Source organism: Artemia sp. Qi Xiang Cuo, chromosome 15 (assembly GCF_049724085.1).
Source record: "Artemia sp. Qi Xiang Cuo chromosome 15, ASM4972408v1, whole genome shotgun sequence".
In the NCBI taxonomy this organism is placed as follows: domain Eukaryota; kingdom Metazoa; phylum Arthropoda; class Branchiopoda; order Anostraca; family Artemiidae; genus Artemia; species Artemia sp. Qi Xiang Cuo.
In genome coordinates this window covers 12,592,633-12,620,346 of record NC_142808.1, presented here as the reverse complement: position 1 = coordinate 12,620,346, position 27,714 = coordinate 12,592,633, and the positions used below count along the sequence as shown (strand labels likewise).

The 27,714-nt window shown below is 35.3% G+C and overlaps 3 protein-coding genes across 3 annotated transcripts in view; 1 reads left to right on the top strand and 2 right to left on the bottom strand.

The window, feature by feature from the left end:
• The window catches only part of LOC148943341 (stomatin-like protein stl-1), a 50,460-nt gene extending 42,450 nt beyond the window's left edge, over nucleotides 1-8,010 (bottom strand). Inside the window, 2 exon segments of the mRNA XM_089101882.1 lie at nucleotides 3,815-3,955; nucleotides 7,897-8,010. Coding sequence (XP_088958008.1) covers nucleotides 3,815-3,955; nucleotides 7,897-7,914 — 159 coding nt within the window. The 5' untranslated portion in view covers nucleotides 7,915-8,010.
• On the top strand, nucleotides 8,003-24,797 carry LOC148943340 (LYR motif-containing protein 1-like). Its single transcript, XM_089101881.1, has 3 exons — nucleotides 8,003-8,082; nucleotides 21,706-21,918; nucleotides 24,627-24,797. Exons 2-3 carry the CDS (start codon nucleotides 21,711-21,713, stop codon nucleotides 24,770-24,772), a joined length of 354 nt encoding a protein of 117 aa, XP_088958007.1. The 5' UTR covers nucleotides 8,003-8,082; nucleotides 21,706-21,710; the 3' UTR covers nucleotides 24,773-24,797.
• Nucleotides 24,798-26,319: 1,522 nt separating this feature from the next.
• LOC148943339 (uncharacterized) lies at nucleotides 26,320-27,051 on the bottom strand. The gene has a single exon (XM_089101102.1). It carries the CDS (start codon nucleotides 27,049-27,051, stop codon nucleotides 26,320-26,322), a length of 732 nt encoding a protein of 243 aa, XP_088957228.1.
• Nucleotides 27,052-27,714: the final 663 nt, after the last annotated feature.

The window sequence follows — 27,714 nt, the reverse complement described above, 5'->3', positions numbered from 1 at the left end:
CTTTAAGAGTTTTTTTTAGTACACTCTCGCGAAGGCTTAATGCATGAATTTTCTCTCAAGGCCTTCTTAATCTTTCGAATACTTTTCGCGCTGACTGAAATTAGAGACCCCTGAACACAAATACTTGGAAAAGAGGGCATACAGGTGGTAAAGAGGAAGTTGATAATCCTAACCTTATTTTTCAAATACTTTTAAATTGAAAAATAAGATAGTTATTAATACGCAGGGGTAACTTTCCACGAAGGGGAGGAGATTTTCCGCAGACAGTGGAGGGTTTTCCCGAGTTTTCGCAGAGGGGACTTTTCTCGGGAGATAAATGTCTGCAGGGGGATTTTTTCAGGAGAAATTTTTCAAACACTTTTAATATTTAAAAAATATGACCATTACTAATACGCAGGGGGGAGGGAGAGAAGTTCTGTGGAGGCAAATTTTTCGCGGAGAAATTTTTCACAGGGGAGTTTCCTGCACGGCAGAGTTTTCGACAAAGGATGAATTTTACACTGGGAGAGGAGGGGATTTTCCTATATTTTGAGATTAAAGCAACGTACGACGGATAAGTTCGTAACAGCATAAAACTTACAAGATTTAAGTTTTATTTTGAAAATAAAACAAACTAAAATGATAAAAGGAGGAAGGTAAATTTCTATTTTCTTTACTGTGGAATAAAAAAATTCAATGGGAAAATTCAATAATATTTGCTTCTATTGGAATGTACAAGACAACTCTAACAAGTTAGTTCATTGAAGCAATGTCTGAAAATCGTTTGTCAAATATATATATTTTGCTGTGCATCTGTACAATATCCACCTAATATACCACCTTATCCATGGAATAAGTAAAAAAAAGGAACAATAAATCATGCCTGTAACTAAATCAAGACCACATTATAATTCAAAAAAATTACAATTTGCAGCCCATAAGGCTTAAAAATACCTTGAAACTAATTCAATCGATCTCATAAAATAGTTTTTTGATAAGTGATACCTTTATCATTCAACCAAGAAAAGAAGCCTGTATTAAAAAAAAAGTTCTATAGTTCAAACAATAATGTCCAGGCACCAATGAGCTGCAATACACCTTTATATTTCAATTCAAGTAAACAATGAATACTATTTGTTGAAGAAGGGTATTTTTACCTGCCATGGAAAAAGGTGAACTTTTTTTTAGTTGTTAAGAAATGCTGATGTTTTTCTCTTCTGAACTTGTAGAATTAAAGAAGGAAATAAAATTATACTACAGCAATCTATTTAGTATAAAAATATAACCCGGAAAAAGTAAAAATTAGCAATTGTCAGTTACTTAACTCTTTATTGCACAGAGAGGGCAATACAAACTATGAAAATAGAAGAATTCATCATCTCTTCCCACAAGAACGCAGATAAACCTAAACATCATGTTATATGGATCTATCCAGTGGTACCAATTCACGGAAATGTAGGAGAGGGGTCGAGGATTGTTCCCTTTTTTTAAATGAAGATAGAGAAAATAGAAACAACGTTGGGCAAACAGTATTAAAACAGGGGGTAGCGGCGAGTTCCCCGCTTGGAGAAATCGTCGACTAATCTATCCAAATCCAGTTTCTTAACCTCCTCTTTTTCGACAGCCACTGAGTCTCACTGAGCCACAGATCATGAGGTCACTGAGTCTGTACGTCAGTAAGTCACTAAGTCAATAAGATTCCCATTGTTGATCGATCGCAGATAATCCTTCACACGCCCTAGTGCCAAGAATCATTCATTGCTGGTAGTGGTCAGAGACAAAGTAGCAACTAGCTGCATCAGTTTTAGCAAGATAGGCAATTGTAAGGTCATATAAAATTTCGATAGCTCGTAAAAGACCAAGTTTTGAAGTGTCACGTTTTGAAAGAAGCAACTTTGCAAGAGAAAGCTGGAATTCTAGGGCATAATCATCAAGACCAAGAATCCCTTGATAATGACACAATACCCTTTGAACTTTCCAAAAATTAGAGAAAATCAGAACTTGAAGGGCGTGAAGCAGAGGCATATTTCTACCTAGGACCCAGTCTATTTGTTCCTGTAGCTGTAAGTAAAATCCATCTGAGTCACTACTATCTCCATCAGTTAGTTCTATAGGGGGATATACTACTGACAGATACCCTGCACTTTTTAGTCATAAAATGAACGACTAGCATTCTATTATTAATACCTTCCCAACCTAAGCAAGACTTACCAGCTTGTTTCCTACCACTTGAATATGCGTTTCTAAAATTTCTAATTAGTCCAGTTCGAAGCGGAATTCGTCAGCCAAATTGTTAATATGATAGTTATTTTTTAACGTTGTAAGACTCCAAGTTGCAATTTTCATATTCTTTAAATCATGGAAATTATTTTGTCTCAGGAAAAGAGGGTTCCCAGAACCAGTGGAGGACGGGGACAAACACATCTTCTAAAGTGTATACAGAAGTGCTTAAAATGGCTTAGAATTGGACAGCAACAAGCCCCTGAGACCTCCAGTTGAATAAAGGCTTTGGTAATCTTGGTTCGATCTTGGTCACAGCATGGTTTTCAGTACTTGGCGATGCTCTTCTATCAACAAAAGTTGAAATCCTGCACAGACAATCTCAAGCCGATTACCTCCAAATCATTAAATAGTCATACCTAAAAATATTAGGTTACTACGGGGAGCAGCCCATAGTAGATAAATTAGCTAGGAAAGCTAGGAAAATGTTTTCCAGTCTGAAAACGCCCACCAAAACAATCCAAACCCAGAAGAATCATACAGTAACCAGAATCCAGTGAAAATGCTGTGTCGTTTACTAGGCTATAATTTCTTCAAGGAGTGCTGCTCCTCAAGATCATTCTGCAGCTTAGCAATGTTTACACCCCTTCACCCTGTTAAGGCGCGCTAACAGATTCCCTATGCTACCAAAGGATGAAGGGTCAAGTTCCGCTTCCTAGAACTCAACCACTGCAAAAGAAATTTCCAGACTTAGCTTGCCCCATGCTCCCACCTAGAGTCAGCAATAGGCTTCAGGTAGGGGCTCTAGAACTAATACCAAATAGACAATATTAATTTTTAGTTACAATAATTATATTAAATTAATATAATATTGATTATTATTATAATAAATATATTTAAATTTTCATTTTAAAAATATTTATGAAAATTACTAAAAAAAACTATTAAAAAATTCTTTTATTCCATGTTTCCCTTCCATGTTTAGTCAAAGGACTTGCCCCCAGAATGCATTTTTTTTTTTTTTTTTTTACTAAACCATCTGCCAAGAAAAATCTTCTGACTCCACTCAAACAGCTCGGTAATTGGTTAAAATTCCTTGCAAGACAGAGGAATGGAGGAGAAAAGGAATAAAGAGAGAGAGAGAGAGATAGAGAGCAAGAGAGAGAGAGAGAGAGAAAGAGAGAGAAAGAGAGAGAGAGAGAGCAATTTCTTTTTAATTTGTCAGCTCTTCTGAGCTGTTGTGTATCTCAAAGTTGTGTCAAATCATTTGTTATTTCAGGTATAATTTTTCTTCAGGGTAAGGTAAGTTTTTCTCTGGACACAGCAAACTCTAGGAACAGCCTTGAATGAAGGGTTGTCGATTATCCAATTCAATTCCAATTGAGAACGAGCCAGTATCCTTTCTCCTTCTATTTTATTCCTCGAATAATTTAGACAAACATAACAGTCTGGCTGATTCCTCTTTATTTTATTTACAATGTTAAAATTCAAGATTTGGGCTGTTAAATCCATTAGAATATTTAACTAAAAAATTGTTTTTTCTTCCTTTTGCATAATTACAAACCCAACTCTGTGAGATAGAAAAGGAAACACAAAACTTAGGGGAAAAGCCTACCTCTTGCTGCGGTACAAACAAAATTCCAGTGTTTATAGGAGCAGCAGCACATTGTTGGTGTGACAAATGAATCTGTCTTACTCTTTGGATAAACTGTAAATTATAATTTTTCTGAGCATGAAAAAGCACTGTTGAAATTCTCTGAAATTGGAAAGTGAGTTAGGATGTGTCAAATAATCTTCTGCACGTTACTTTTGAAACTGATCAGCTAAAGGTCTTCCTAGCCTCACTCATGAAAATTGGGAAGCATGTTGAGGCAAGGTGCGTCTACTAATATGATTAGAGGGGGGATATTTCACCAAACAAAACTGTAATGTTGTTTTAAAGTTTTTACCCCCCCCCCCAAGCAAAATCTTAGCTAAGGCCTTAAATATATTCCCTTTTAGAATTTTATGTCACTTTTTGTCTTCTTTAGCAAAATAACTTAGGTTATCTACTATGGTTAGGCAATCCTGGGCATGTATGGAGGTTTTTTCTCTTTTTTTAGGAGGGGGGATGGGGGCTCTCCCTGATGCACAGACAATCAATTTGATTTGTCTAAATAATAAAACATAATTCATAATTAATGAGAAATGCATCTAATATCATTGACTCATTCATAAATTAATTGACTTAGTGAATTATTGCCTACAACTTTATAACTTTAACTACAGAATACAAAAGTACTGAAAAATGCTAGTTTTTTGACTAGAATATTGTAGCACAACCTATTTATTGTGAGTATTTTTGTCAAATTCCCATTTTAGTATGAGGATTATTGATGTGGCAAGGTAAGTTGTATTCTAGATTTCTATTCAAGTGAATGAACGCTAATGTAAGATTTAAAACATTACAACTACTACTAACAACCCCGGTATCAAGCCACCTCATGCCAACACAGATCTGCACACTCCTTTAACCCAATATATTCAAAGCTTCACTCTTTATCACTTTTCGTGAAGTTTCTATCACTTTTATATCATTCCTTATGATCTCCCCCCCCCCCCACCATTCAGAGACGACGTGCTTTTCATTTGGCGTCTAATTGAAATCCAAACAACACTATCCAAAACACTAAATGCTAAGCCAAAAACAATAATCCCAAAAAGGTACTTTTTGTTCAACTCCAGATGGATAGCCTAGTCAAAAATGCACTAAGAATAAAAAAGTAAACATTTGCTTAAAACACTGTCCAACTTTCCATTTTCTTGTGCAGATAGAGGACTTTATAGAGAAGTAAAGAGAGACCCAACTAATTTAGCTTCTAAGTCCTTACTCCTGAGCAAACCTACATTACCCAATAAGCAAATACAGGCTACAACCTAAGAGTATGAAAGTCTGAGGGGTGGGACACTATTCATAGTTTTGAATACAATAAATTTAATTGAGAAATCATATTTTTTCAGAACTTGTACACAACAAAACAATTCAGTAGGCTTGGAATAAAATTCTTACTTTAAATAAGAGTTCCAGAAAATGTAAGAATACACATTTTTTTTTTTTTTTTTGGGGGGGGGGGGCTTCATTCCTGGCCCCCTAAACATCTTAGGGTGCTTCACCCTTTTCTTAATAATTTAGAAAAATTTTTTGCTATTCAAATGCAAACCCCCCCCCCCTTCCCTAGAAACATGGGGGTACACTCCAGCAAAACATATTTATTCAACATCTAAATCACTGTAGTTGAAATGGTTTCACTGTAGCTCATTATTTCTTGCAGAGCCCTAGGGTGTCAAATAACTTATCTATCATTGTTCATTTCATTATTGAAGGATAAGTAACACACTATGTAATTTTTTGTAGCAATTATACATCATGAAAACCTTGTAGAACTGAAGGGTTAGGCTAGGCTCCATGAGCTTTGGTCTTTGTTGGGGGTTAATTTCTTTCACAGTTTTAAGTGAATAAAATAAAACAGTTAAACAGTTAGGATTTTGAGGAGCTATTCTATTGCCTTTTATTTGATTACTACTGCTACTAGCAACTCACCACAGCACCAAGCCACCTGAGACCAATACAGCTATGCACACTCCTCCTCCATCCCAATCAATTCAAAGCCTCCTTCTTTACAGCCTCCCAGGAAAATCCCATTTCCCAGGAAGTTCCCATATCTTTCCTTATGACATCCTCCCACCCCAACTGCAGATGACCTGCTTTCTGTTTAGCCTTAGATGGTTGACTGAAAAGGACAATCTTAGGCAATCTGTCATCCTTCATCCACAGGACATGCCCAAGCCATCTCAACCTTTCTCTCATTATCATAGGCAGCACAATTGCACTGCCTAAGTAAAGTACAATGTTGGCACAATGTATAACTTTATGCCAGACTGACCTCTGGTCTGTTGATTTAGAAATACTTTGGAATATTGTCAGATTACTGTAAGTGTCTAAGTATCTTATTGTATTATATCTTCTAGTAAATTTCTGATACTTGTTATCTCCCTGGAACCACCAGTCCCAGTGGAATGTATATATCTATATATTATTAAACCTTGTACTGGTGTATGTTTACTGAATGAAAGTCTTGTATTATAGCCAATCCCTCTACAATCTAAATTTAGTCCCACAAATATTCCCAGCTGGTATGCCTCATTAGTCAGGTCATAGCCTAAGGCACACTACCAAAGTTTAATTACCTTAGGGCCATAATTTATCTCCCTATAAAGGGAGAATAAAGGCAGCAACCACAACTTCACCTTAATACCATAAAAACCACTCTATCACACAGCTTGAGGCCTCAAAGAGGCCCCAAAGGTATTTCATTTTTGTAACCACACAAAGAAGTTATCAACACTAGCTAAGTTATTGAAAAGTGGTTAAAAACATTCCACTATTTTATAAATAAGCTGTTCAAGAGTAACATATTCCAAAAATACTAAGTTATAACAGTTAAAACCTCATTTAGGTTATTAGGCAACTTAAATATAAACTGTTTTCATACTATTTCAAGTTTTTGAATGCCATTGACAAAAATAGCACTGAATTTTGCAATTCAAAACTTTGCTGTCAACAGTTCAGGGTATATATGTGCACATTAGGGGGTTGGGGGTGGGTAAATTTGCAGTTGACCATATAATTTAGCTAGTATGAAAATGAAAACATCATTTGATGTTTTTTTTATGCTCTTTCATTATCCATACAAAATATTTTCAGGGCCCCTTTAAGGGCTCAAGATGCAATTAGCCCCAGAAGCAATTATTGAATTACAAAAGAGCATAAAAAAGGCATCAAATGACATTTCCACTTTCATCTTAGCTAAATTACATAACTCACTAGAAATTTACCAAAATTAGAATTTAACCTAGAAAAAATATCTATCAATGAAAATATTTTTCCAGGAGTAGGTAAAGTCCAAGGACTGGGGCCCTTATGCTAGGCTAGCCTATGCTATTTAGAGAATGTAAAAAAAAGGCATGAAGGGATGTATTCTATTTCTTTCTAGTAAAGTAGTAGAAATTGAAGAACTTGGTAAAGTTCTACCAAATCATATTATTGAGTTAGGAATAAAGTAAATAAACAATTTGATACCTTTTTTATGCTGATTACGAATATAATAATCATTTCTATCGGAAGTGAATTTCAGCCCCCCCCCCCCCCTATATCTGCCAAGTCAGGGTTAGGTTGTAGAAATATATACCCTGAATTGGGATATATAGGGGAGGGGCTGAAATTCATTTCCAAAAGAAATGATTACTATATTCATAATCAGCATAAAAAAAAGGTATCAAGTGGTATATTCACGTTATGCGTAAGTCAATAGTATGATTTGGTAGAATTTTACCACCCATTTATGTCCTATAGCCTAGCCTAGGGTAAGTAACCTTGGACTAAGTTTAATCTAGCTAAGAAGAGCTAAGAAAAAAATAAGCCCACATAAACATGTAGAATAAAAGCCCTAGATCTATAGACATAGAATCTACGTTCTTAATGACAATGCTGTCTGTAAAGCACAAACTTGCCTTACAGGTTACATCATTCCTAATGATGAGCAACATCAGGCCTAATCAGTTTTCATTAAACTTAAGTTGATAATTATCTAGTATTTGGTCTCAAAGAAAAAACTTTAAGAATAAAATAGAATGTTTCTTCAAATAGAAAAGAATTACAGTAAATCCACTTTCCATTGCAGTAGATTTTAAGCAAATTTCCTGTTCAAAAATTCTTGCACGTTCCTGTAGTTTAAATTTGACGCTTAGCGAGTAAATCCTTGCATTTCTGCGAGCGAAGAAGGTTCTTTAACAGACTTGAGTTTAATTTTTTGTTTCTAATTAAAGTTACTATAAATTCCATTTGTAAGTATGGTTATCTGATTACTCGATTGAATTCATTAAAGCTAAATGGCTTAAATAGCTCTAATTTGTCAAATTAGAATTTGTTCTAGGAAGAACTCTTAGCGCTACCTTTCTTAAAAACTAGGCTACTGAAAAATTGCGCCCACAGGCAAATGATTATGCTGCTTTCACATTGGCTTAGTAGTTATGTCACATTGGCTTACTTGGGACTGTAATTACATAAAGTTATTTCTTATTGATGGATTGTTTTACCATTTTACCAGCTTAAGTTGCGTACTTTGCAGGAGGCGAATTACTTAGCATAATGAGTTAATGACTCTTTAGACTGAGATACTCCTGACAGAATCTTAAAGATAACAACGGTTTGTTTTTAGGAGGGAGAGTATGCGCTGATTAATTCTTAGTTTAGTATTTGGGAAGTGACCCCTTTAGTCCTAAGGACTATGGATAGACATTTGATTCACCCGATAGAAAGGCAGTAAAAGTTCTATCTTGGTATGGTATACCAGAAAAGTACATTAAAGGGCTTTGTATGTGAATAATATTTCTCTGGTTAAGGTAAGAAGTGAGGCTAGCAGTTGGTACCGTATGAGATCAGGTTTTGAAGCAGGGTTATTTGCTGTCCCTCTTTATTATTTTGATGGATTTTGCCCTAAGGAACGCAGCAAAAGCTATGGATAGAACATGGAATGAAATGGGAAAGGAAAACTTGAGAGTGCAGAGAAAAAATCGAAAACTAGCGTTAAAAAAACTAAGTAGCTTAAATCGCGCATAGACAAGGTTAAAGAGGTGATACCAGACATGGAAGGATGCAGAACTTATGTTTAAGGGGCACCAATAAAAATCTGGCTCCCCCATCAGTGTTTTTGCCCCTCCAACCCCCTAGTTAATGCAATATTTGACCTTCTGGGGGCACCTGTGCCTAAAACCACCCCCTGTATCCACCCCTAATACCAAGTAACAAGAAGATAAATTAGTTGAAAAACTTCACTTACCTGAATTTTATTATTAATAAAAAAAATATGTAATACAAGAGGAATTATCTACGGATGATCCTCGGTGCTGCTTTGGCTGACCATATATCAAACAATAAACTCCACGAGAAAGTATAGTTCGATCTGACTTTCTTGCGCTGTAAGAAACAAAAATTAAAGATCACTTGGTCACATATTACGGATGGCGGATCATATGCTGCCAATGATTGTGCTTTTTGACCGTCCATCTGGGGTCAAACGAAAAGGTCGTCGCCAAATGGGGTGGGAAGAGTTCATAACTAGGCGGGAGGGGGTAGAGTGATGCTTTGAAGTAGGGAAACGCTTATAGTTATTTTGGTCCTAGGTGGTTTGGTGCTGAAATGAGTTGTTATTAGCGTAGTAAAAGTAGCAACGTACATTTTTTCATTCTAAAACTTAGCTAAACTTTTTCGCATGCTGACCAAATGTCCGCGTTGCGCAGGTGCCGATCTCCTGACTCAATGCCTTCGACCGGGAGTGCAATGCGTGGATGGGGGCAAATCATTTGACGCTTCCCGTGTTTTTTCTCCAGTTTTCTCCAGGTACCCATTTAGAACTGGTCGACACTGGCTGAGCCTACAGGGTCAAACCATTGACCCCCGTTCCAAACCAAATAACCAGCGACACCAGGACTCGAACCCCTGACCTCAGGATTTCAAGTCCGGAGCGCTATTTTTCATTGCGTTTCAAAAATTGCCTTTCAAAAAATGAAATTTTTCATTGCCTTTCGAAAATTCCAGCTTGTAATCAGAATTAATAGTGACGTTCAAGAGGAAGTTAATGACGAGACTATCTTTTAAATGTTAATACAAAATAAAAAGCATATCAAAAGCTTGAAATTACTGAAAATATTTGTAATATATATCCACGGCAGAACATTGTGAGGAACTGTCGTAAATTATTGCCAATAGGCCTAACGCTGCTACTAGTGTAGCCAATACACAAAGTCCTTAAGCCGGCATAAAACTGAACAGCAAGAAGTCTTTGGGACCTTTAATTGAATGGAGGCTTTGCACAAGCCTGGGCTCATTTTGGTCACGACATGGTTTGCCACACATGGCAATGTGCTCCAACAAGAACTGACATTCTGCACACACAGTCCCATGCATGTTATCTCCTGACTCATTCCATGTTCATTCCTGCAAACAGGTATGGATGCAGAGTTTAATTTGGGAGAATTAACAGTACTAGGAGGGGAAAGTCGGACATTACCCCTCAAGGTAGAATTTTACTCAAAATAAGTCGATTAAGGCCGGGTATGCTGTTGACATAACATAACGCAACGGGAAGTTTAAACAAAATGTTTCAATAGGGCCGTTAAAGTTCATAGGATCCCTTTGCCTTACCTTATGTAACGCATTTTAAAGTAGTATAATTTAAAAATCCCTTTATAAACTATAGAATAGAAAGTCAAGTAAGCAAAATAAACTTTAGATTACTAAGATTTTAACTAGAAAAATAATAACTACTGGCAGTACAAAGTGGGGATAAAAATTGGTAATTCTCATTTGTCTTCTTCTGTATTTCTTCTTTTTCTGAATCAAGTAGTGCACATAGCGCAACCACGCTTCATTCGTTAATTCTTTAAAGGTACACTTAAAATTAAACTTACCTCGGCAACGATGAGCAAGCTTTGTCTAGCCAGAAACACAAAACAAGAGGCATAAACAATTTGCCACCAATACAAGATTGAAGACTGGTCTCCATCCCCGGGGAGCAATGATAAGTGATACCAGATTTTGCATTCTTATAACTAGCCGCAACACTGTCACTGTCCAACCTTCTTGTCCTCAGCCTGCCCTCCCTTGAGCTCTCTCTTACATTACAGAAACACTTCAATCTTGCGCTGGGGCGTCTCAAGGGGGGGCGAGGGGCACCGCCCTTCCCCCAACTTTTTTGGGATTCAGTAAAATTTTCGCCGAAGGTGAAAATTTCGGCAGAAATTTTGCAAAATCGGCGGAAATTTAGCAAAATTCTTGATTTCTGCAGAAAATTCGGCATAAATCAGGTAGCAATTCGGTAAAATTTACGAAGATCACCCCCCCCCCCCTCCCAATGAGATTAGCTTCGGGGCGCTCCTGGTCTTGTGTTCATAACACAGACTGTCTATGAGTAATTTTATTTTATTGATATGCTTTATTATTTTTATTTTAGAGTAAGATCGATTTTTTTTTACTTCTTAGTTCTCAGTAGTATAATTTAGGAAGAATTCTTAAAAATTCTTATTTTGGAGGGAGGGGATGATTGCCCCTACTTGAATCCGTGCCTGCTTGTAATTATCATACAACTATTTGGGGGGGATAATAAATTACACATCCTGGAAGAGGTTGTTCAGCCCATAAAAGCCTACCGAAACAAACAAAACCCAGAAGATTTATCCGTTCCTCAAAATCCAGTTTGGTGCTCTGTCATGTTCTAGGCTGTAATTTTCTCGAGGGCCTTAATAACTTTAGAATATACTAAGAATTCCATCAAGGTTACCCCCTGAATAGGACTAACGGCTCGCATCAGCATCCTCCGTCCTTGAAAAGACTCTAAAACATGAAATCCTACCTTAATACAGATATTAGCCCCAATTACCCCACTCCTTGGTCAAGATCTATTTCCAAATAACCAGATACTGGTAGATTTGTAGAAAGTACATTAGTAGATATTAGCAGATTTGTTGGATTTTGGAATAATTCCTTAGCTTCTAGATAAACATATGATTCGACTTATGATTGTATCCTCTTTCCAAACATAATGATTGCTACTGGTGCAATTGCACCTCAGCCACCTACTTCCAACCCTTCTTCATGTCTGGATATAGCCCTAGGCTTTATACAAAACTGCTGATTCTTTTGAATTCCTGCATTTTGTGCACTTATTTCTCATCAACAAAAGGTTCATAATTCCATTCTGAAAAAATAAAACAATAACAAACAGACAAGAAATTGCAATATTTTGCTTCAGGATGTATACAGACATTAAGGAGGGGGGGGGGAATAATTACGATGTTTGTGGTTATTATATTCAGAGAGCGTGTCAAAAGGTGTATTTAATGAATTCAAGCTTTTCTAGGAATGTACCAAGCTTTAAAATTAGGGAAGATGTAGATCCTTATGGACCCTTGCTTGGGCTGAAATCCTGCCTATACTCACGCGAGAACTTTACCTTCCACAGTGAGTTTGGTCCGGAAGACCCATGGCAAAATCTCGGCCTAAACATGTTGTTTTTTGCTGCAGTTTCAACTAGGTAAAAGTAGATATTGTGACTTCGATAACACGGAAATATTCTTTTATTATTGAAGAAAAGACGGTTGATCAGCTCTTGCGCCCTTTTTTAGGACTAAAAGCAATCAAAGGGTAGACTGAGACCTCGCGAGCGCCAAATGTCACTACGGACACTTGTCAAGATATCTGAAGGGTCTGATCAACATTTCAAGAAAAAGTTTTTAATCAGAAAGGTTGAAAAGTCCAAACTATATGCTTCTGTAGGTGACATAATAAGTGAAGTCTCAGGGATAATGGTCCCACGTGATGCAAACAGTCTGTTGAATAGAGCAGGGTTGCTACCCCTGGTAGTCAATCACTATATCTAATTTTTTTTTTATTACCAAAATATTTTTTCCTAAATCTAGTGGGTTATATATATATATATATATATATATAAAAAAAATATATATATATATATATATATATATATATATATATATATATATATATATATATATATATATATATATATATATATATATATATATATATATATATATATATATATATATATATATATATATATATATATATATATATATATATATATATATATATATATATATATATATATATATATATATATATATATATATATATATATATATATATATATATATATATATATATATATATATATATATATATATATATATATATATATATGGCCTTTTTTTTAATCCGTGGCGACCCTGGAATAGAGACTTCACAAATATATTTTAATAGAAATGAGTACATGTCATATTTCTTTTTTAAATAAAAAAAAAGTGCTCTTCCAAATGAAAGCAAAGAGGGATATCAAAACTTAAAAAAAAAAACAGAAATTAGCCTATATAGAAGGACAACCTCCCCCCCCCCCTCAACAACGTGCTCTTTTTGCTAACGGCACGAAAGCATTCAAAAATATTGAAAACTCCTTGAAAATAAACTCTGATTGCAAAACAAATTCTTGTATTAGTATTTGTGAGTATTTGTTCACCTATTACCTTTCAAATCATTTTACCCATTAGTTTTGCGCCTTCCTGTACCCAAAACACTGTGATAAACGATTTGAACTTTTTATCATATTGCTCTTGTGGATTAAAGAATTCAGTTCTATAGTGCAAAGATCAAACTTTAGCTGGTAGACTGGGAGTTGAAAGGGGTTGTTGCGCCCACATATAAAGCAAAATACATTTTCCTTCTAAGTATCAATTTCGCTCTTTATTTACATTGGGAAACAAACATTTTTTATTGTTAAACATCAGCCTATGAAGTAGGAGTTGAGGTGGATGGCTGTGTCCCTGAAGATAATTTCTGTTCCTTTTATGTTTTGACTCCCTCTTTCATGGGCGCCCATGTAGGTGGGGGCTCCCGCCCCCCCCCCCCCCCGGTTGAATGATGCTGCCTTATTTTTATACTTTTGTTCTGAGATTTCTATTATATAGCATTAACAGTGCCAATTAGACGAGGTTTGTCCCCCCCTGGAATTCAGCTTATGGGCCCCCATGCCCTCTTTACTTTTGTCAAAGCAATCATTTTTTACTGCTACACTTTAGCGTATGAAATGGGAGTTGAGGAGGCAGATGGCCTCCTTCATAAATTAATTTTAAAAACTTTTTTCATCAAAACAAGTTTTTCAAAGAAAAGTAAAGAGCTCTATTTAGCCAAAAATGAGCAGAAATAAAGTCAAAAAATCTTTCAAGTGTAAAACTATCACAACCCGCTATCAATAAATAGATGAAACTCAAAACGAGCAGAAATTACAATAAATAGCGAAGTCAAACTCAAAACGAGCAGAAATTAACATGAGTAGGGATGATAATCCCCCATGCCTTCTCAAGACTGAAACATAATTTGCGCTTTACTGAAAAAAACAACAAAAACAAACAAACAAATAACCATGGATTGTCAGTTTAATTGACATATACTGATATTTATTCCTTAAAGTTTTGATAATTTTTTATTTATGGAAGTAAAAAAATTTAAAACGTATTTTGTTTTCACTAAAGCGCAAATTATGTTCTGGTCTTGAGAAGGCATGGAGGTTATCAGCCCTACTCATGTTAATTTCTGCTGTTAATTTCTGCTCACCTTTTTTTTTTTTTTAGTTCCATACAGTTTCTATGTATCCCAAATTGTCCGCCTTAAAATCTTTGTTTAATAGCAGTAAAATGAATTGTACCACCCTAAGCTTTACTGGCAGTAGTAGTAATAGGAATAGTAATAAATAGCAACAGCAGTAGTAGTGGGAGTAGAAGAAGTAGTATTAGGATACAACTATTTTATTTTGGTTAGTGCAACATCCCTCACAACGATCCCTGTTAGTTTCAACTTCAGACACAAATCTATTCCTAAGATATTGCCGTTAGACCTTTTTACATTCAGACGGAGTATTTTGATTCAGTTCACCGTACCCACCTCAAAATTCCTTCAAAATTTTACCTTCATACCCTTAGACATAGTTGTAATAGTAGTCGGCGTAAGTGGTATTGATATTGCTATTAAAAGTATTGAGTAGCGGTAGTACTACTAGCATTAGTAGTGTTAACATATTGCCTTTTGGTCAGTAGAACATCCCTCTCATTCAGTCCTGGAAGTTTCAATTTAACACAATTAGCCATAGCTATAACATTACTGGTATATCCTTTTGATAACCTGTATCTTCATATACTTCTTGAAATTTTTATCTCGATGCTCTTAACCTTACAAGTATTTTCAATAGATAGTAGTAGTAGTAGTAGTAGTAGCATTAGATGTAGTATTAGCAGTAGTGTGCACATATTGCCTTTTGATGACACCATCTTCCTCTTTTAGTGTTCTTTGAAAGTTCCAACTTAATACTCAAATCGTTTCTTGAGATACGCTATTTTGACAGTATGCATGCACATAGCGTCTTTTGATTTAGTTCAAAATTTCTCTCAGTATTATACATCGACTAGTGTGGTATTAGTAGTGGTGGTAGTTGTAGTAGTATTGGTAGCATGGAAATATTGTCTTTTTGATTTCCTGAATTTTCCAAATTAATGTACTCAGTTATTCCTGTGTTAAACCCTTTTGACAACCCGTATACACATAACGTGTTTTCATTTAGTTCAACATTCCGCTCAACATTATCTGAAAGGTTCACCTGAATGCCCTTCGTCTGCTTGGAAAGTAAAGTTCAAACATGCACATGCATACCTTTGTCAATAACATATACTATGTGTAAAGAAATAAACGAAATGTCTAGCTTACAGCCCATGCCTTGGGGACTGTGGGAAGGTTGACATCCTCAAAGACATAATTACTGAACCTTTCAACAAGGTTGAACAAAATTGATCTCTTAAATTTTTATCATATATGTCTTGGGAAATGATAGACTTGGGGGGGGGCTAATTGCCCTCCATTCATTTTTTACTCGTAAAAAGGGCACTAAAACTTCCGACTTCCAATCAAATGAACTCCATCCGATTCAAAGTTTATACGACCACCCGTTCCATAAAAACCAAGGCCGTATCCAGGGGGATTTACCCGGTTTGAACCCCCCCCCCGCCCGAAATTTTTGACTGAGTCGAAAATAAGTCGAAAATTAGTAAAACCTAGGTAAAAATCAGTAAAATTAGTCGAAAACTGAGTCAAAAATTAGTACCCCCCCCCCCCGAAAAAGAATCCTGGATCCGCCCTTGATAAAAAACCATAAATACCCTGGGGCATAACGTAAAACCCTTGCCCATGGGCTCTGGGGGTTGTGTCCACCCTAAAGACATTGTTATGGGATTTTCGGACTATTGGTAAAAAACAAAGGCTATCTCACAATTTCAATTGAATGCGTTTCGTAAAATGGGATGTCAGGGAGGGGGATGGTTGCTCTCCATTATGTTTAAACCTTAAAAGGGAACTAGAACTATACATTTCTAATCAAATGAGCCTCTTCTAAAGTTTACACGACTACCCCTTCCATAAAAACCTTTTATGCCCCTGGGGCATAACTTACAACCCTTACCCCCAGACTCTGGGGGATTCTGTCAACCCCAAAGGCCTTATTATATGATCTTTGGATTACTTTTGAACAAATGGCTATTCAAGATTTCTATTGGATGCATTTGTGGAAGATACATAGGGTGGCTGCCCTCCGATTAGTTTGGCTCATAAAAAGGGCACTAGTACACCTGATTTCCAATCAAATGAACCCACTTCAGAGTTTTTACAACCACGCTTTCCATTATAACCCTTATGTCCCCTCGGGGCATACTTAAAACCCTTGCGCTGAGGGATGGGGGTGTCATCCACAAAGACATAATTTCCAGACGTTTCAACTAAGCTGAACACAATGACTATCTCAAAATGTTGATAAGATATGTTTTGGGAATTGATTGGCGTGGGAGGGGTTTTTTGCCCTCCACTCATTTTTTACTAATAAAAAGAGAAGCAACCCTTTCAATTCCCAATAGGATGAGCCTTTTTCGAAGTTTTTACGACAACAAATGGCCCTCTTAAAATTTCTATCAGATTTATTTCCGGAAAATATGAGGTGGTGGGAGGGCGTATCCACCCTCCTTTCACTTTGAATCTAAAAAAGCGCACTAGAACTTCTGATTACCAATCCAATGAGCTCCCTCTTAAGTTTTTACGATCATCCTTTCTGTATAAATCTTATATGCCCACAGGGAATTAACCTACAACCCTTGCACTGAGGGCTGTAGGGGAGGGGGATTGCCATCCTCAAAAACATAATTTCCGGACCTTTCAACTGCATGGAACAAAATGTCTATCTCAAAATTTTGATTGGATGTGTTTGAGGAAATGGTGGGCTTGGGAGGGGGTTTAGTTGCCCTCCAATCACTTTTGACTATTAAAAAGGGCACTAGCCCTTTCAATTTCCAATCAAATTAGCCCTTTTTGAAGTTTCTACGACAACAAATGACCATCTCAAAATTTCTATCAGATGCATTTCGGGAAAACGCAAGATGGGGGGGGGGGGGGTCATCCGCACTCCGATCACTTTAAGTATAAAAAAGGGCACTAGAATCTCTGATTACCAATCCAATGAGCCCCTTCTGAAGTTCCTACGACCACCCTTTCTGTGTAAACCTTCTATGCACCCAGGCCTTAACTTACAACCCTTGCTCTGAGGGCTATGGGGGGGGAGGTTGTCATCCTCAAAAACATAATTTCCGGACCTTTGAATCACGTTGAACAAAGTGGCTATCTAAAAATTTAGTTGCCCTCCAATCACTTTTGACTACACTAGCCCTTTCAATTTCAAATCGAATGAGTCCTTTTCGAAGTTTCTACGGCAACTCCTTCGATACGAAGTGTCCGGTCTAAAAAAAAAAAAAAAAAAAAAACTAGGCGTATGAAATAGCGTTTGATGTGGTTTGTGACACCCCTCATAGATAGTACGGTATCTGTTTCAATTTCGTTCTTTACTTTCATTTGAAATCATTTTTTTATTTATTAATTTTTTGTATTTATTGTTTTTTTTTTTAGTATTTACATTTTTTTATTTATTAATTTTTCTATATGAAAGGAGGTTGAGGTGGACGGCTGCACCCCTCATATATAAGATAATATCTATTCGTTTTAAATTTCAACTCTGCTATCTACTTTAATCTAAGCAATATTTTTTTATGCTAAAGTTTAGCTTATAAAGCTGGAGTTAAAAAAGACGGATACACTCCTCATGTACAGGGTAATAGCTGCCCCTTTTAAGCTCGAACTTTGCTCTTTATTTTCATTTGGAAGTATCGTTTTTTATTGTTGAACTTTTGCGTATGAAGTGAAGATTGAAGTGGGCTAATGGTCCCCTCATATATATGATTGTATATGTTCCTTTTAAGTTTCAAATTCGCTTTTTAATTTCATTTGAAAACATTTTGTTTTTGTTAAACGCTCACGTATGAAAGGAGGTAAGGTGGGCGGCTATGCCCTTTATATACAGGATAATATCTGTTCCTTCTAAGTATTAACTTCATTCTTTAATTTCACTTGAAAAGAATTTTTTTAACTCTCACTTATAAAAGGAGGTTGAGGTGGGCGGCTATGATCCTCATATACATGATAATATCTGTTCCTTTTAAGTTTCAATTTTGCTCTTTAAATTTCATTTGAAATTAATTTTTTTTTTTTTTTTTGTTAAAAGCTCACGTATGAAAGGAGGTACAGGATAATATCTGTTCCTTCTAAGTGTCAACATCGCTCTTTAATTTCACTTGAAAACAATTTTTTTTAACACTGACTTATAAAAAGAGTTTGAGGTGGGCGGCTATGATCCTCATATACATGATAATATCTGTTCCTTTTAAGCTTCAATTTCGCTCTTTAAATTTCATTTGAAATTAATTTTTTTTTTTTTTTTTTTAAAAGCTCACGTATGAAAGGAGGTACAGGATAATATCTGTTCCTTCTAAGTGTCAACTTCGCTCTTTAATTTCACTTGAAAACAATCTTTTAACACTCACTTGTAAAAAGAGGTTGAGGTGGGCGGCTATGATCCTCATATACATGATAATATTTGTTCCTTTTAAGTTTCAATTTCGCTCTTTAAATTTCATTTGAAATTAATTTTTTTTTTTTTTTTTTTTTTTGTTAAAAGCTCACGTATGAAAGGAGGTACAGGATAATATCTGTTCCTTCTAAGTGTCAACTTCGCTCTTTAATTTCAATTGAAAACAATCTTTTAACACTCACTTGTAAAAGGAGGTTGAGGTGGGCGGCTATGATCCTCATATACATGATAATATCTGTTCCTTTTAAGTTTCAATTTTGCTCTTTAAATTTCATTTGAAATTAATTTTTTTTTTTTTTTTTAAAAGCTCACGTATGAAAGGAGGTACAGGATAATATATGTTCCTTCTAAGTGTCAACTTCGCTATTTAATTTCACTTGAAAACAATCTTTTAATACTCACTTGTAAAAAGAGGTTGAGGTGGGCGGCTATGATCCTCATATAAATGATAATATCTGTTCCTTTTAAGTTTCAATTTCGCTCTTTAAATTTCATTTGAAATTAATTTTTTTTTTGTTAAAAGCTCACGTATGAAAGGAGGTACAGGATAATATCTGTTCAACATCGCTCTTTAATTTCACTTGAAAACAATTTTTTTTAACACTCACTTTATAAAAAGAGGTTGAAATGGGCGACTATGATCCTCATATACATGATAATATCTGTCCCTTTTAAGTTTCAATTTCGCTCTTTAAATTTCATTTTACATTAATTTTTTTTTTTTTTTTTAAAAGCTCACGTATGAAAGGAGGTACAGGATAATATCTGTTCCTTCTAAGTGTCAACTTCGCTCTTTAATTTCACTTGAAAACAATCTTTTAACACTCACTTGTAAAAAGAGGTTGAGGTGGGCGGCTATGATCCTCATATAAATGATAATATCTGTTCCTTTTAAGTTTCAATTTCGCTCTTTAAATTTCATTTGAAATTAATGTTTTTTTTTGTTAAAAGCTCACGTATGAAAGGAGGTACAGGATAATATCTGTTCAACATCGCTCTTTAATTTCACTTGAAAACAATTTTTTTTTAACACTCACTTATAAAAAGAGGTTGAAATGGGCGGCTATGATCCTCATATACATGGTAATATCTGTCCCTTTTAAGTTTCAATTTTGCTCTTTAAATTTCATTTTAAATTAATTTTTTTTTTTTTTTGTTAAAAGCTCACGTATGAAAGGAGGTACAGGATAATATCTGTTCCTTGTAAGTGTCAACTTCGCTATTTAATTTAACTTGAAAACAATATTTTAACACTCACTTGTAAAAAGAGGTTGAGGTGGGCGGCTATGATCCTCATATACATGATAATATCTGTTCCTTTTAAGTTTCAATTTCGCTCTTTAAATTTCATTTGAAATTAATTTTTTTTTTTTTTTTTGTTAAAAGCTCACGTATGAAAGGAGGTACAGGATAATATCTGTTCCTTCTAAGTGTCAACTTCGCTCTTTAATTTCACTTGAAAACAATCTTTTAACACTCACTTGTAAAAAGAGGTTGAGGTGGGCGGCTATGATCCTCATATACATGATAATATCTGTTCCTTTTAAGTTTCAATTTCGCTCTTTAAATTTCATTTGAAATTAATTTTTTTTTTTTTTTTTTTTTTGTTAAAAGCTCACGTATGAAAGGAGGTACAGGATAATATCTGTCCCTTCTAAGTGTCAACTTCGCTCTTTAATTTCACTTGAAAACAATTTTTTAACGCTCACTTATGAAAAGAGTTGAGGTGGGCGGCTATGATCCTCATATACATGATAATATATGTTCCTTTTAAGTTTCAATTTCGCTCTTTAAATTTCATTTGAAATTAATTTTTTTTTGTTAAAAGCTCACGTATGAAAGGAGGTACAGGATAATATCTGTTCCCAACATCGCTCTTTAATTTCACTTGAAAATAATTTTTTTTTAACACTGACTTATAAAAAGAGGTTGAAATGGGCGGCTATGATCCTCATATACATGATAATATCTGTTCCTTTTAAGTTTCAATTTCGCTCTTTAAATTTCATTTGAAATTAGTTTTTTTTTTTGTTAAACGCTCACGTATGAAAGGAGGTTGAGTTGGATGGCTATACAGGATAATATCCATTCCTTTTAAGTTCCAATTTCGCTCTTTACTTTCATATGAAAACAACATTTTTTCATTGTTAAAATTTAGCGTATTAAGTGGGGGTTGAGGCTGGCGATTTGATCTCTAGTGTATGAAAGGATGTTTTGTCAGTTGCTGTGCCCATCAAATATAAGATCTGTTCCTTTTAAATTTGGATTTTTCTCTGTGCTTTCATTTGGAAAGAATAATTTATTACTCTTAAACTTTAACGTATGACGGGGGGGGTTGATGCGGGTGACCGTACTCCTCATATATAAGATTATATCTGTTCCTATCAAGTTTCAATATTGCTCTTTACTTTCATTTGAAAATAATAATTTTAATTTTTAAAATTTAGTGTATAAGGTGAGGGGGTTGATGTGGTTGACCTTGTCCCTCGCACATAGGATGATATCCGTTCCTTTTAAGTTCAAACTTCACTCTTAATTGTTTGAAAATTTTACTTTTTATTGTTAAACCTTTGCCTGTAAAGACAGGGTCGAGGTGGGTGGCTGTGCTCCTGATACACGGGTAAAATTGGTTCCTTTGGTTCCACAGGATAAAATTGGTTCCATTACTAAGCTGAGATTAAACCTACTGCGTCACCACAGGATTTCTGTTTCTTTTAAGTTTCAATTTCGCTCATTACTTTCATTTTTATAAAATGAAATTTCATTTTTCATTTTATATTTCAATGGTTATAATTGTTGTCATTCAAATTGCCAATAAAATTGACAATTTTGTGTCAATGAAATTATCTGATCAGTCAATTTTTATATCCTTCATTTTTTCTTATAGGTAAAATGTCGATTCGAAGGGATGTACTAGGCTTATACAGGAGAGTAATTGGCTTAAGCAAAAGTTGGGTTGCTAAAAATCCCGCGGATACCGCCCAAGAACAAAATTATATTCGAGATGAAGCTAGAAAGCTATTCAGAAAAAACAAAAACGAAGAACGAGAAAAGGAAATATTAGATCTAATACATGAAGGAGAAGCAAGGATAGAAATGGGTATTTTATTTACTTAATTTATTTAAATATTTGAAAAGAGCTTGGACTATTTCCTTTATTAGCCTTTTGAATGCGTCTGGAGATCGAATACATGACTGAAAACCAACGATTTAACATAGCTGTATTTTCATTCAAAAATACTAGAACATTTGTGGCGGATGCCGCATTTTTGGGAGGATGGGGGGTAATGCCTCCCTCCAGTTGACACCACTTATAGCGTGTAAATAGATAGAAGGAATTCAAGACAGTGGCTTCAAAAACTTACTCTGTCAACAGCCATGATCCATATCTTTTGATTGTTTAATAAATTCCGGAAAAATTAAATAATTGGGGTACATCTGCATAACTTAATGAGGTAAGCAAAGTAATTTGATTGTTTCTTCATAGGTTTTACGGTATTTGATCCCAATGCTAAAATCTTCCAACGAAACTTGAACAAAGGTAGCTGGACAATTTTTTATTTTATTTTTTCAAGGTGGGAACCAGACGACGAACTGTCTTTACCGGTACCAATAAATTTTGAATCCTTTTTGAAAAGCAGTTTTTTAAAAATATGTGGCATAAACTGCAAAATAGTAATTTTGGTTCGTTTTAAGTTTCAACTTCGCTCTGTACTTTCATCAGAAAAACTTTTTTTTAATTGATATATCTTAGGGCCTATTCATACTTAGCTCTTACTCCTGCTAAAATCGATAAAATTTGCAAACCGTGTTTTATCCGATTTTGGTATCGTATTGAGCTATTTTTGGGCCAATTTTAGAACAAATAATACATAGACCCCAAACTATACCCTTCAACCCGTTTGTAAAAAATAATACTAATTTCTAGTGATGATTTTGAAGATTTTAGTTGATCGGCATTCTGAGAGATCAGAGCTCAGAATATTCTTATTGGTGAGCCTTAACTAAGTTAGGATTATATGAAATTCGTTTGTGGCTTACTCTTTTTCCCCCAATAGTGAAGTAGGAAGCCATTGTGCCGACTCTGAAGAATTATCTCTAGCCATCAAAAGACGTTGCTTCAGGCTCCTTGGTCACACCTTGCGCCTCCCCAGAGGCACGATATGTCAAAAGGTCCTCATCTGCTAGCCAGTACCTCCTGGAGACGTATTCCTCCTAGCCAGTTATTCTTCTAGCCAGTACTTCCGTATTCTGCTAGCCAGTACCTCCTGGAGACGTATTCCTCCTAGCCAGTTTTTCTGCTAGCCAGTACCTCCGTATTCTGCTAGCCAGTACCTCCTGGAGATGTATTCCTCCCTGGAGACGACAGTAGGGAGGACAGAAGAAAAATCTTTAGCGAAAATTCAAAGAATACCTTTGAATTTTCCTTCCATGCCTTCAAAAGCCGGAGGCTTTTGAAGGCCTCCTTTTGAAGGCCTTTTGAAGGCCTCCTTTTGAAGGCCTTTTGAAGGCCTTTTGAAGGCCTCCTTTTGAAGGCATGGTCGGAGATTGGATAGGGACTGGCTGAAGATTGTCGTGGATACTTTACGTCGCCCTTTATTGAAATCACGAAATGGAATTAAAAAAAAATGAAATAGAAACAGAAAAAACCCTTAAGCGGCCTGCGGAAAATAAAGGAATAATTTATAAAGCTCTCAATAGCTTTTTTACCGGCTATGAAATCACTAACTTTTATGGCGCGATTTAAACTCTCTTAAAAGCTAAAGAAAGCTTAGTTTTCAGTACCTTAGAATTAGGGTTTTAAACCATAGAGATCATTATAGTACCCTTTTCATTCTCTACATCCTTTCCATTCCGGAAACGGCACCCAAAGTGCAATTTTCCGGTTCCATTTCCGGTTTCCGGCCTTTTATGATGGCTTTATCGGATTTATGAAAAAATCGGTTAGATTTAAAAATTGTATTTCAAATGAGCCTTTAAACAGCTCTTTTTGATGTTTCAGTGGTCCACCCAGCCTTTCCGTTCCAGAAATGACGCCCAAATTGCCTTTTTAAGGTGCCATATGGAACTTTATGATGGCGTTTTAAAATTAGTGCTTGACCAGCTCTCTACGATGTTCCATTGCCCTGCTAGCGAGGAATAAGAAAACAAGAAGACAAATCAGTGCTACCCATGCAAAAAAAGGATTTTTCTTCTTCAAGGTGGGGGCTGTAAGCTTCCGTATAGTTTTCGACAGGCGATTCCAGTGATTTACTTTATAGTTAGTGATTTACTAGTGATTTTGTGATTTAATAGTGATTTACTCCGACGCCAGTTTTGAAGGGCTTCAGATTCTTTTTAAAAATTTGGCCAATTTGTTTTTAGAATTACTTCTTATTATTAAAATTAATCAAAATAATAGTTACCATTCTTGAATCAGCTACAAATGACACTTTTATCTCACTAGACAGTTTTTATTACGCATTTTGAAACTTTTGATTATTACGGAGTGTATTTTGCTTAATACTATGTTATAGTTGTCACTGCAACTATTATACTTGAGTGCATAGTTTCTAAGGTCTAATCCCTTTTATTTTCTAAGGCTTTTCATTTTCAACGTTTTGAAATCTTATTTTCTAAGGTTCAATTGATAATGTTTTTGGAAGAATATAAACTCTAGAACTAATCCCAAAAATTAATCAAATTTTGCGGAGCGTTTCTTTATTTGCTAAATGTACAATCCGAACAGAAATAAATAATGGAGTGTTTAATTCTAAATAGCTGTGCTTCGAAAGAATCTGAACAATAAAGTACTAATTTCTTTTTTAGCCCTTCATTATCGTAATCCCTATCCTCGCCCGGTGAATCTACCACCGAAGTCATACTCCAAGAAAGAAGGGAAAGCAGGCCGCGCAATTGAACATAAAAAGAAGAAATCCAGACCGATTTATCTGAAATCAATTGATGATATATAGTTTTTAATTAAAGTAGCTCATATTACTCTCTCTTGAATTTCATTACTACTACTATAACAATTCACTGCAGCACCAAGGTGCCTGAGACCAACACAGCTACGTACACTCCTCCTCCATCTCAAACTATTCAAAGCCTCCCTCTTTACACCCTACCGAGAAATCCCAGTTTCTCTTAAATGTTTCGTTACAACTTCCTCCCACCCCATTCGGAGACGAAATGCTCATCATTTTGCCGAAAAGGACAATCTTTAGCAATTTGTCGTCCTTCATCTGCAGACAGTGTCCTAGCTATCTCACACTTTCGGGAATTTTCATTTTTAAGGGTTGAGCACATGTAGCTTTTTTGGGCACCAATTTCAGAAGCTCAGTGGCCAAACGATAGCAATACAAAAACAATGCTATTTTCGCGAGATTTTCAAAACTAAACATCATGGACACCATTAGTCAACTGTAGGTTAACAATAGTTGCAGGATGAATCTCAGCTTATTATTTATTTCTTTTATTATTATAATTACGTTCTTTTATTATTAAAATCTTTATTATTTTTAATTTTTATTTCATTATACAAAATCTTAATTAAATTTGTATTTTCTTTCTTATTAAATTATCAAGTTCTTTTATTATTAAATATTTAATTAACACTGTTATTATTTAATTCTTTTGATTTCCCCGTTGAAGAAAAGGAAGCAATTGAGGATTTCTTTTTTTTATGATCGCGATGAAATTCGGCGTCGTTTTTATAAAATTGGCAACGAAAACTAGGAAATTTTCAAGCTCAAATCGGTGCCGAAAAAACTACGTATGTCCAGCCCTTTAGTCTGTAAGCGACTGTTTGCGACTGTAGATAGGTCGCAAACTGCGTTTAATCATGCATGAATATTAAAATATTTGTCCCTTTAGCTTTTCCTTAGCTTTATTTAAAAACGTTCTAAAAATTCATAATTCAAACTTGAAACGAATAGAAATCACTGTTAATGAATAAATGAGACCTAATACGAATAAAAATTGCAGTGGATAATAAGTAAAAGTTAAAACGAACAGTACAATAGAACAAACGGAACTAGAGCTAACCTCTCCTAAGTCCCCTGGAGGTTGAAGGGTCATTTGCACTTTATTAAAATTAATTTTAGATTTAGCAACGTTGTAAGAGAGAATTTTTTTTAGTGAAGCGCAAATGACACTCTGGTTTTTAGAAGGCTTGGGAGGTGTTAGTCCTTCTTCTGTTTGTTTTAAGTTTGACTTGGTTATTCATTGTTTTTTCTATTCGTTTTGGGTCTCATTTATTCATTGGTGTTCTGAACAAAGCAGAATTCTGTTCTTTTTAAATTAAAACTTTTTTTAGCTTGAAAAGCTATAAAACTAATTTATGTTCGTTTTATATTGACAATGTATTTTTTTGCTAATAAAAGGAATTTGCATAAAAAAATCGACTAACTACTTTTTTTTTTAATAAATGCGTTTTGAAATCGTTTATTAATAATATATTGCGAAAACAGGCTTGTGCCTCTATCTACAAAAAATTTAAATAATCAAATGCTTTTTCACTTTAATGATTGTCAATCTCATTCTTAAATGCATTGACTGAAACTGAGTTGACAGTGTCTGACGGTAGTGCGTTCCACTCGGAGACAATGCGGTTGCTGAATGGCCATCTACTAACATCTCTTCTGAAACGTTCTGAATATACTTCAATAAGATCTCCTCTCAAAAATCGGTATGAGAGACTTGAGAGCGATAATTTTTTCAAATGGTTTTGATATGATAAGTCTCTAAATGACGGAACAAATTTAGTAGCCCTCCTTTGGATTTTTTCTACTGCATTGCTTTCTTTTTGAAAAATTGGTCTGTTTGTTGTATGACCGTATTCGATCATTGGTCTCACTAACGATCTGAAGAGTGTAGAAAGCAGTGTTGCGTCAGTAAGAGAGAAATTTCTTCGTATAATTCCCAAGACTTGTGATGACTTAGAGATGATTGACTCGTAGTGCTTGGTGAAAGTCATGTCACTGTCTATTGTCACTCCCAAGTCTCGCTCTTCTTCTTGCATGGTTGTCTGTTCTCCTTCAAAGCAGTTGTGCCGAGAAATGTGTTTTGGGCATAGCCGAACATGACAAACTTTTTCTGTATTCTCTTCCATGCTCCATTTTTTCATCCATTGTGCTATTTTGTTTAAGTCTTGCTGGAGTATTTCTGTATCTTCAAAGCTTGTTATTGCGCGAAAGATTTTCATGTCATTTGCATATAGCAGTATCTCAGAATCTAAGATATTTGAGATCATTTATGTAAATATTGAATAGTAAATGCCCCAGAACACTACCTTGAACTACTCCACTTGTGACTTTTGTCTCATTGCTGCTAAGGTATCCCTCCAGTCTCACTCGCGGAGATCTTCCCCTCAGGAAGTTGAGAACCCACTTTAGAATAGTATCACCAACTCTGATAGACTGTAGTTTTCGAAGAAGTTGACTTTGTAAGACTTTATCAAAGGCTTTTCTGAGATCTAAGTATAAAATGTCTACCTGCATCTCAATATCCATATATTTTCTTCAGGCGTTTGTAGCGACAAGTAGCTGGCTTTTTGCTGATCTTTTTTTGAGAAATCCAAACTGTGCGGGTGAAATGAGGCTTCTTTCGAGTAGGGTACTGTAATATATCATCGTGGAGTAAAGATTCTAGTATTTTGCATGGGATATAGGTTAAACTGATAGGTATGTAGTTATTTGGATCTGATTTGCTCCGTTTTTTGAAGAGGGGTATCACCGTTGCTTGCTTCCATGTATCAGGCAGGTTCCCTGTTTGTAGTGACTTGAAAAAAAATGTAGTGCAATGGCGCTGCAATTTCCTGTGCCAGCTCTTTGAAAACTCTAGGATGTAGGCCATCTGGACCTTCTGATTTGTAAGGGTTTAGATTTTTTAGTTTTTTTGTGGACCATTTGCATTG